Here is an 11,032-nt window from a genome sequence, read left to right on the forward strand (position 1 = left end):
AGCCGAGCGCTGAGCGCCGCCCGCCGGCCGAGGGCTAAGGTGCCCGCCGCGCCGACCGCCCCGTCCGCCCGCGCCCAATCCGCGCCGGCCGCCCTGCCCGCCTGCCCAATAGGCGCCCGTCTCCGCGGATCTCCGCGCCTCCATTGGTCGGGGGGCGGGACCGTTCCGCCCCCGCGCGGAAGCGCGCGAACCGATGGGTCCCGGTGCGCCCAGGTGCGCCCAGGTGCGCGCAGCCGGGTGTGTCTCCCGCCGCCCCCGAGGGGCTGGTCCCCGCCTGCGGGGGGCGCGGCGCTGCCCAGGGTGACTCTCCGCCCACAGCAGCCCGGCGACCGCCGACCCGGCCGCACCCGCAGGACGCCGGTGCCCCACGCCCGCCCTGCAGCCCGGGGGCCCTGCGGGGACACGTCGGGCCGCAGCTCCTTTCAGCTACAACCAGCGGGGACCTGCTGCTTCTCCGTCAGGGCTCACCCCGGCCTGTGCCGGCAGCACAGCCGCGCCCGGCAGGGCTCCTGGTCCTGACCTCGAGGGTCCGGGCTGACCTCAGCCGCCCAGTGTATGATCCAGGCAACCGCCGCCGCCAGCGCACGTTTCCCAGCCGGCCCTGACTCCGGCCTCCAGGACCAGGGAACACAGTCCACTCGGCCACGGCCCACCTGGAGGCTGTGTCCTGACCCACCCCCTTCTCCAGCGTCCCTCCAGCGCCTGGCTGCTGAGGGCTCCCCATCGCTCCGGGACAGGCAGCCGGCCCCGCTCGGAGCGCGCACGTGCTGGGCGCCGGCAACAGTGACGGCAGAATCCCTGCTCTCAGGAGCTGACGGTCCAGGTGGGGAGACACTATGACACACAGATCACACCTCCATCACTTCCACAGAGATCACAGCCCACACGGGCCTCCTGCATAAGACAACTGCGGACACTGACGAGTATAAATGGAAAATAAAACAGTGAAGTGACAGTGGATGGGCACGCGAATGGCTGAGACAGGATGTAGGGGTTTGGGGGCAGTAAGTACCTTTGAAGAGGCGACTACATTTAAGCTGAGACCTGAAGTAGAGCAGCCAGAGTGGCTGGAGCTTGAGCAAAACTTAAGGTCGAAAAGAGCTTGGTGCCCGCAGCAACCAGGGGCCCAGGGGAGGGAGTGGTCGCAGCTGAGCTCAGAGGTTGGGCGGGGGCTGGAGTGTGCAGAACTCAGCAGGGGGTGGTACAGGTTTGGATTTTATCCTCAGGGCAATGAGAAGTCACTAGTGCCAGAAAGCTAATGGCCAAACCTTACTGGAGACTAGAGGCCTATGCACGAAAGTCGTGCAAGAGTAGGCCTTCCTTCCCCCGGCTGCGGGCACTGGCTTCCCTGGCAGCCCCAGCTTCCCTGGCAGCCCCGGCTTTGATCAGAAGGACATCCGGTCTAATTAGCATATTACGCTTTTATTATTATAGATTTTCAATGTAATCTTTCAAGGGGCAGATGAGAGAAGAAGTTTTCCAAATCAAGGACATGAGCCAAGCCGTCAGGCGGTGAGAGGGTCTGGGGAGACAACGCTAGCATCTCTTCTTGCTCAAAACCCAAACCCTGACATGCCTCACCCAGCAGCTCCCACTGACGGGCACAAAGTCATCGACGGGGCTTGTTCCCACCACACCCAGCTGCCCCCGCAGGCACCTGAGATACCATCTCAGCCTCCCCAGCACCTGGCGAGGCCGGACGCGCCCGCCTTTCAGACACCTCCATCCATTCCTCAGAGATCACAGCCCCCACGGGGCCTCCTGATCAGACAACACCCCGATTTCTCAACGCGTGCCATCCCAGTGCCACACCGGAGACGTGACTGACAAGAAATTCAAGCCAGAAGAATTCTCTCGTCATAGAATTTAATTGGATATTCTGAGATATGTCATTGCTCTGGGTTAATGAAATGCCTTTGAAATGTGTCCATTATTGCTCTCTCATGGTTTATGATAGGAACTGAACTGGGACCAGGGGCCAAGCTGGTAGTATAAATGGATGCTGTGAGCTGGTGGAAGGAGTGGTGGGAATCGTGGAGTACTGGGGGTCACATGGTATATCTAAAGGGCACTGTGACCCAGCCGGTGTGGCTCAGTGGTTGAGCATCAACCCATGAACCAAGAGGTCACAGTTCAATTCCCAGTCAGGGCACATGCCAGGGTTTCAGGCTCAATCCCCATCGGGGGACGTGCAGGAGGCAGCTGATCAATGATTCTCTGTTATCATTGATGTTTCTCTCCTCCCGTCCTCTCTTTGAAATAAATAAAAACATTTTTTAAAACCCACAAATAGCTGAAACCGGTTTGGCTTAGTGGATAGAGCGTCGGCCTGTGGACTGAAAGGTCCCAGGTTCGATTCCGGTCAAGGGCGTGTACCTGGGTTGCGGACACAATCCCAGTGGGAGATGTGCAGGAGGCAGCTGATTGATGTTTCTCTCTCATCGATGTTTCTAACTCTCTATCCCTCTCCCTTCCTCTCTGTAAGAAATCAATAAAATATATATTTTTTTAAAAACCCACAAATAAACAAAGGGCACTGTCGCTGTTCACCTGGCCACTCGCTGCCCAGAGTTGGGAGATTTCAGATTTCTTGAGACACAGGAAACCTAGATTTGAGGGTAAAATCTCATGATTTTTAAATGTTGGCAATTAATTCAAATTTAAAAAAAGAAACAACACTAGGTAAGCCACACAAAACATTTATTCCCTTTTCTTTTGACACAATCTCAAATTTACAGAGAAATTATGAGGACAATTCAAAGAACTTTTTATTCCTGAACCATTTGGGCATAAGTTGCTGACACAACGCCCCAATATTCTATGTGCTTCTCCTTACCGGGTGTCGCTGCTCCAGATCCTCTCAGTGGGCAGACTTGCACTCGTGTGTGCACCACAGATGCACACCCACATCTACATGTAGTGTTTGTTTCTAGAGTCATCGACCTACTAGTATATTGGAAACCATGAGTCCAGCAAATAGATCCAGTTTCCATCTAAGCCACAGGGTTAATTCTAGCTTTTCTCCCTTTCCATGTTAATAACTCCCTCCTCTGACCGTGGGCAGCCTGGTATTCCCACTGATTTTAACCTGTTCATTTATCGACCAATCCCCAGTGCGTAACGATTGTTATCGATGCTGCCCTCTCAACAAGACGCCCCTTACACCCCACTCGGGCTCTGACCCCCCTCCCAGGCTGCCTGTCCATGAGGACGCCTTCCTCGCTCACATGAGCTCTGGCCACTCAACCTAGGTCACCTTCACCACACTCCTCACTGCATTTGGGCCAGGACTCCCCTCTGTGGACCAGCACGTACCCCCATCCCCCATTGCTGATGCTGGGACCCATCTAGTGGGTTTGGGGTTGAAACTTTCTTGCTTGTTTGCTTTTTTTGTTAACCCTCACCCCAGGCTATTTTTTGCATTGATTTTTAGAGAGAGTGGAAGGGAGGGAGGGAAAGAGAGGGGGGAAATCAATGTGAGAGAGAAACATCGATGTGAGAGAGACACATGGATTGGTTGCTTGCTGAACGTGCTCCAACTGGGGCCAGGGTGGAACCTGCAGCCCAAGCACGTGCCCTGACCAAGACTCCAACCTGACCCTTCCATGTGGGGGCCGGTGCTCCAGCCACTTAGACACAGGGGTGGGGCTGGATTGAATTTTTCAGTTGTTCAAGAGTAGAAAGGAAGGCAGGGGAGGCAGGGTCCAAGGGAAGGAAAGGCAGGGAAGGGGAGGGAAGGGAAGGGAAGGGAAGGAAGGGCAGGGGAGGGGAGGGGAGGGAAGGGAAGGGAAGGGAAGGGAAGGGAAGGGAAGGGAAGGGAAGGGAAGGGAAGGGAAGGGAAGGGAGAGGGGAGAGAAACACAAACCTTTGGCAAGCTGGCTTTAGCTACAGGCCATCAGGTCCTACCTTTAGTTCACTGTAGTGAGGCAGACATTCACACATTCAACTCATCTTTTTAAAAAATATATTATTGCCCTGACCGGTTTGGCTCAGTGGATAGAGCGTTGGCCTGCGGACTGAAGGGTCCCAGGTTCGATTCCGGTCGGGGGCATGTACCTTGGTTGCGGGCACATCCCCCGTGGGAGATGTGCAGGAGGCAGCTGATCGATGTTTCTAACTCTCTATTCCTCTCCCTTCCTCTCTGTAAAAAATCAATAAAATATATTTAAAAAAATAAAATTAAAATTAAAAATATATTATTATTGATTCCAGAGAGGAAGGGAAAGGCAGAGACAAAAACATCAATGAGAGAGAATCATCGATCAGCTGCCTCCTGCACGCCCGCACCCCGGGCATGTGCCCTTGACCAGAATCGAACCCGGGACCCTTCAGTCCGCAGGCCGACGCTCTATTCACTGAGCCAAACCGGCTCGGGCTCAACCAGTGTTTATGGAGTGTTTACGCGGGACCACAGAGGACAAAGGGTCGGCCGAGAACTAAAATGTTCGGGGAAATACTGCCGGCCAAGGAGCCGCCGCATGTCTGTGGGCTGTTGCGCCATCACCTGCTCCATCAGGACAGGCCCCTCCGATGCAGGACCCGCTGGGCCGGTTGGAACTGACTCAGGGGGTGAGGCGTTTACCCACCGAGTTGCGTCATTGTCCTGCCCCAGCTCCACCCGCTGTTACATTCAGCTTCTTCCCGAACTGAATCATCAAACCCTGTGCGCCGGCCTCTCCCTGCAGGTCCCGGGGCGGACAGACAAGGGCCGGCCACGGCCCTGCCACAGGCCTCCTCCGCGTGAGCCTCTGCCACATGCAGAGTAACAACACCTCGCAGGCGGCGCCGCCGAGCCCTGGCGGGAAGCCGGGCCTCCACTCCCCGCTTCCCGGGGAGCTGCCCGCGGCTGCAGTACGAGGCTGCAGCGATGCATCCCGCGGAACCGCTGTGCTCTCGGCTCAGAGGCCAGGAGCCCAGTCGGCTTCCCTGGGGCGGAACCGGGTGTCCGCAGAGCCGCTCGCCGGGAAGCTCAGGGGAAAACCCGATGCTCTTCCCGCTCCTGTGGCCCCGGTGCTCCCGGCTCCTGGCCGCATCCTCCGTGTCTGCCCGCCCTCAGGCGGCCTGCTCCCTGTGTGCGCATCGCCCGAGGCGGCTCCTAGAAGGACGCTGGCCTGGCCTCGGGGCTGCCCCGGGGACACAGCACAGTCTCTCATCTCAAGATCCTTCCCTCGACCACACCTGCCAAGACCCCTTTTCCAAAGGCCACCTGAGAGGCTCCGGGGACAGGGCCTGCTGCATCTGCGGCCACTACTCGCCCCCACGCTGCCCCTCTCCCAGCCTCCGAGGTCTCAGCGGTGAGAAGGGGCTGGTGGTGATGGGAACGGCCGGCTGCTGTGGGTCTCAGTGGGGCGTGAGCCAGGCAGCTGGCACGCGGGCAGGCAGGCAGCCCTGGATGAGTGGGTGGTGATTAGGAATCAGTTTCCTGAGTTATTTCTACCCAGTACTGGCAACGGTGGGGTAACGATCCCGGTGATGTCACCTCTCCGGGGCCAGGTTTTCAGAGGATCGCAGGCGCCCAGTGGGCTCTGTGCAGCCAGCTCCCCTGGGTGCGCAGCACGTGCCAGCCCGCCTGGCTGTTCCCCAGGCCCGTCTGCTTCTCCTCCCTGATTAGCGACCAGGCGACTCCGCCATAGGCCGTCCCGGGGACCCGAGCAGCCGCTACCGCTAAACACGTGACCTTTTTCTCAGTAACTGGATGAAAATGGTGTTCGGACATGGAAGCAACACGGAGGGGAACCGAGGGAGAAACACTTCCCCCGGATACCCACATGGGCAGCCGAAACCCAGCTGCCACCGACAGTCACAGCCAGCTCCCCTGCTTATTACGTCGGAGAACATGAAAGTCAAAGGTGCCCGGCCGGTGTGGCTCAGTGGTTGAGCATTGGCCTAGGAACCAGGAGGTCACGGTTCGATTCCCCGTCAGGGCACATGCCCAGGTTGCAGGCTTCATCCCCAGTGTGGGGTGTGCAGGAGGCAGCCAATCAATGGTTCCCTCTCATCATTGATGCTTCTCTCCCTCTCTCTCTCTCCCTTCTCTCTAAAATCAATAAAAATGTTTTTAAAATATTAAAAGTTGAAGATGGCTTTCTTTATTGCATTCGGTTCGAAGTCACTTCCCAGACTTTGCGAGGCCGCGGGGCGCACAGATGGCGCTCCGCCAAGGAGCTCGCAGACCCCGCGTCATTTCTTTTCTTTTCTTTTCACTTATTGAGAGAGAGAGCTTTGTTGTTCCAATGTTGATGCCTCATTGGTTGACTCCTGACTGGAGACCGAACCTACAACCTTGGCGTATCGGGACCACGCTCTAACCTACTGAGCCACCGGCCAGGGCAGGCCCGGTATTGTTAACAGGGATGAATCATATACAGAATCAGAGCGTCCAAACCTACTACGGGCCGAGGCTTCACCACTGAGCCACACCGGCCTCGCAAAGCCTGGTGTGGATGCTCATGTTTTTAAAATATATTTTATTGATTTTTTACAGAGAGGAAGGGAGAGGGAGAGTGAGAGGGATAGAGAGCTAGACACATCGATGAGAGAGAAACATCGATCAGCTGCCTCCTGCACACCCCCTACTGGGGATGTGCCCACAACCAAGGTACATGCCCTTGACCGGAATTAAACCTGGGACCCTTCAGTTCGAAGTCCGATGCTCTATCCACTGAGCCAAACCGGTTAGGGCATGGATGCTCTTTTTTTTTTTTTAATGTTGTATATATACATGTATATGGTCTCTTTAAAAAAATATATTTTATTGATTTTTTTTTTTCTTACAGAGAGGAAGGGAGAGGGCTAGAGAGTTAGAAACATGGATGAGAGAGAAACATTGATCAGCTGCCTCCTGCACACCCCCTACTGGGGATGCGCCCGCAACCAAGGTACATGCCCTTGACCGGAATCGAACCTGGGACCCTTGAGTCCGCAGGACAAGGCTCTATCCACTGAGCCAAACCGGTTAGGGCATGGATGCTCATTTTTAAAAGCCATTGCTTTAGGGCAGTGGTCGGCAAACTGCGGCCCCTTGAGTGTGGCTCTTCCACAAAATACCACGTGCGGGTGCACACGTACAGTGCGATTGAAACCTCTTGGCCACACTCAAGGGGCCAAAGAGCCGCATGGGGCTTGCGAGCCACAGTTTGCCAACCACTGCTTTAGGGGGATAAGGACACATATGTAATACCTTAATCAATAAAGGAAAATAAAAAATCCATTGCTTTAACTCAGCAATGAATACTATGGAGGAAAAACAGTGTGTCCTGAGGTCAGGCGACCCGACCTACCCAGATGAGGTCTTGGAGGGCTTCTCAGTGGAAGGGGCATTTACACCAAGGCCTGAAGGATGAGGAGTTAGAGGAGGAAAGAGCCTTCCAGGCACAGGGAACAGTATGGGGGGAACATTGGCCCTGAGAGTTAAAGAGAAGGCCAGTGTGGTAGGCGAGGTCGACCAGGTGTCCAATGGCTGGCTCACCGGGTGGGCTTTGTGCGGAGGGAAATGGAGGCTGAGGAGGGCTCAGGGTCAAGCAGAGAAGGGAGCTGCTTTGACACCATCTCCCAGTCACCTTGAACTTGGGAGCTTAGGAGGTGGAGGCGCTCTGCCACCCAGGGACGGCCAGGGGTGTTCGTGTCCAGGAAAGTCATGGGAAATGCAGAGAGAGAGAGAGAGAGAGAGAGTGAGAGAGAGAGAGAGAGAGAGAGAGAGAGAGAGAGAGAGGAACATCGAGGTGAGAGGCTCCATGCCTCATCTGTGGACTGTACCCGTACGGGCGCCTTCCTTCTCCCTCTGGCCTTGGAAAAGAATGTGAATCCCCTGAAGAGTTAGTGCCATTCCGTCAGATAAATGTGCTCCGGCCGGTGGAAGTAGGTTGAGCTACCTGAGCGCTCTGAACCGAAGGTTCTAGAACAGAATTCCATGTTCCAGCTTCCTCTGCAGACAGGAGCTGGCGGTTAGGATGAGGTCTGATGAGCCACCGGCTTACAGAAGAGGCGCCCATGGCGGAGGAGGGGAGGGCCCGCCACAGCGGGAAGCACAGCCGGGAGCGGGCAGGCTCAGGTGCAGGTTTCTTTCCAGACAACGACCTCCCAGTTGGGAGGGAGGAGGTGCGTGCCATCGGCTAGGGGTGCTCGGAGGATGCCATGGCCTCCAGGTGGAAAAAAAAAAAAAGTGAAACTAAACTACAAGTTCATCGTGAGCAGGGCGCGTCCCCTTCCCCTGGTGGTAGGTGGAATGATGGCGTCCAAAGATGCCCATGTCCCAACCCCGAACCTGTGAATACGATGCCTCAATGGCGAAAGGGATTGCAGATTGTGGTGAAGGTCCAAAACCCTGAGATGGGGCGGGTACCCCGAACCACCCCGGGGCCTGCACCCTTAAACGTGGAGAAGCCGTCCCAGCTGGTCCTAAGGGAGGGGCCTGGGGAAGAGCGCGCAGAGGAGGAAGCCAGGCGCTGGCTTTGAGGAGGGCGGGGGGGAAGTGGCAGACTCTAGAAGCCCCAAAGGCGGAGACCTCTTCTCCCCAGCCCCCCCCAAAGGAACGCAGCCCTGCTGACACCTCCAGCCTCACCCTGTGAGACCCGAGGGAGCAGGGTGTCAGTCACGGCGGAAACCGGTGCGAAGCACGAGGGAGCGCTCTGGGCCACCTTTGCAGTGCTTTCTGTAAATCTAAGCGCTATTCATTCTGAAATTAAAGGTTTCTTTAAAAATACAGACGCCCAGGCCCCGTCCCTGACCATTTAGATCAGAACTTCTGTCTCAGGGGTCAGCGTGGGACTTCAGAATTCTCTCGCGGTGACTCAGCCCTGCCTCGGTGACAGCCACTTTTAATGACACAAGTAACAGTGACCTTCGCAAACTTAAAAATCCAGAGAAAAATAAAAATGAAAACCCCCTCCTCCTGTCTCCTAGTGAAGCCCGCTGTGTTTTGGTGAATGGCCTTCCACATTTCCCCCACGAGATACCTACATTTATTATTATCCCTGTCGTTATTACTGTTAAAACACAAAACCGGGGCTCTGGGAGGCAGCCCCATCGCCCCAGGGTCTCTGAGCTCACCTGCCTCCTGCACCCTTTGTCTCCAGGGCGGATGCGAGCCCCGCCCAGGGGAGGAGCCGGAGTGGCTGATGTTGAAAGGCTCAAACCCAGCAGACAGGTGTGCCTTGGCAATGCCGCCTGCTGATGAGGGGGGCCCGGCAGGCCTCCAGCTGTCACAGGTCAGCTAGAGAGGAGCCGCCTGTGTCCCCCCCACTCCTGCTTCCTCTCCCACGCTAGGGCTAGGGCACCAGACACAAGCCCAGGCCCCTCACAGCTGGCCTGCTGGTTCCCGCCAGGGTTCCCTCTCAGCCTCCGGGGCCATAGTCATCACTTGTCTCTAAATATTGAATATTGCTGAACTCGCGGTTGGTCCACATCTGGCGGCCTCTTTTAAGAGCGACACCTGCAAGCCACACGCCCTGGAAAGGCAGGATGAGGAGAGTCGCCAGTTCCGCAGTTGGGGTGTCACCTGGCTCTCCTAGTCCTTGCAGTGCGACCTCAAGAGAGCTGCCTGGCCTCTAGGGATTTCATTTGCAAAACGAAGGGCAGGAAACTCACAGTTTGGAAGAAAGTTTATTTATTTAACGAGAGAGAGAGAGAGAGAGAGAGAGAGAGAGAGAGAGAGAGAGAAAGAGAGAGAGAGAGAGAGAGGAACATCGATTTGTTGTTCCTCTTATTTATGCGTCTGTTGGTTGATTCTTATATGAGCCCTGACTGGGGATCCGCCCTGCAACCTTGGTGTGCGGGGAGGACCTTCTAACCAACTGAGCTACCCGGCCAGGGTACCACACTGCAGCCAGGAAATCAGAGAAGTTAATAAGGGCCTGGAGAAGTTAAAGGGAGAAAACAATGGAGAGAACGGGAAAATGAAGGAAAAGGAACTTGTGGATATTTTTCATTATCTTTTAAATGGAATAAATAATATGCATAGCACAGGTGAGTCATAAAATATACTAATAGAGTGAACACCCTTGAACCTACAACCAATCTAAGACAGTAGAAAGTTACCATAACATGGGGAAGGAAGGGGGGACAGATGTAATACCTTCAACAATAAAGAATTATTAAAAAAAGAAAGAAAGGCCCTGGCTGGTTTGGCTCAGTGGATAAGAGCATTGGCCTGCGGACTGAAAGGTCCCAGGTTAGATTCTGGCCAGTGGCACATGCCTAGGTTGCGGGCTCAATCCCCAGTGGGGGGCGTGCCGGAGGCAGCCGATCAATGATTCTCTCTCATCATTGATGTTTCTATCTCTCTCTCCCTCTCCCTTCCTCTCTAAAATCAATAAAAATATTTAAAAAAAGAAAGAAAGAAAGTTACCATAACAGGTCCATTTACACCAGGAGTTGCACCTTGAACGCACGGGGAGCTTAGGCGACCACTATCCCTCAGAGCGCCTGATGGGATTTGCCTGGAGTTTGGTGTGGGTATTTGGATTTTGGGGTTTTTTTTAGGGCATCTGCATTTGTTGTTGTTATTCATCCTCACCCCGAGGATATTTTTCCATTGCATTTTAGAGAGAGTGGGAGGGAGAGGGAGAGACAGAGAGAAACATCAATGTGAGAGAGACACGGCGATTCGTTGCCTCCCGCACATGCCCCGACCAGGGGGAGGATGGAGCCTGCAACAGAATCGAACCCGGGACCCTTCAGTCCGTGGGCTGCCGCTCTATCCACTGAGCCAAACCGGCCGGGGCTGGGGCAGCTGCCTTTCTCAGACCTCCCAGGGCATCCGTGTGCAATCAGGCCTGAGAACCCCTAGCAGCGAGGGCCCCTAGCTTATATTCGCCTCCCTGCTTACCCCGGTCTCCCCACCGTCCCCTGCGTCTCCCCAGGTCACCACCCTCCTTCCTCCCCGTTCCCAGGACCAGCGACGCTTGCGATGACCTCCGCCCGCCACGAGGCGGCGCCAGAGAAAAACGCGGCCTCCGGGAGGCCGGACCGCGCCGGGCCGCTTGGCCCTCGCGGGGCCCCGTCGCGGCGCCGCGTCCGAGCAACGAGCGGGCAA

At 55.8% G+C, this 11,032-nt stretch overlaps 1 protein-coding gene across 1 annotated transcript; it reads left to right on the forward strand.

Moving 5' to 3' along the window:
• Positions 1-4,755: 4,755 nt before the first annotated feature.
• LOC106698442 (translation initiation factor IF-2-like) lies at positions 4,756-5,967 on the forward strand. Its single transcript, XM_014462445.2, has 2 exons — positions 4,756-5,294; positions 5,689-5,967. The coding sequence occupies exons 1-2, from the start codon at positions 4,756-4,758 to the stop codon at positions 5,876-5,878; spliced, it is 729 nt and encodes a 242-aa protein (XP_014317931.1). The 3' UTR covers positions 5,879-5,967.
• Positions 5,968-11,032: the final 5,065 nt, after the last annotated feature.

The sequence above is a fragment of the Myotis lucifugus genome, unplaced genomic scaffold (assembly GCF_000147115.1).
Source record: "Myotis lucifugus unplaced genomic scaffold, Myoluc2.0 scaffold_181, whole genome shotgun sequence".
NCBI lineage: Eukaryota > Metazoa > Chordata > Mammalia > Chiroptera > Vespertilionidae > Myotis > Myotis lucifugus.

Bases quoted from the DNA above. Each gene is read 5' to 3' on its own strand.
- LOC106698442 (XM_014462445.2), top strand. From the start codon at position 4,756: ATGCAGAGTAACAACACCTCGCAGGCGGCGCCGCCGAGCCCTGGCGGG. The intron at 5,295-5,688 runs GTGAGAAGGGGC...CCTTTTTCTCAG, and splicing joins CAGCCTCCGAGGTCTCAGCG to TAACTGGATGAAAATGGTGT.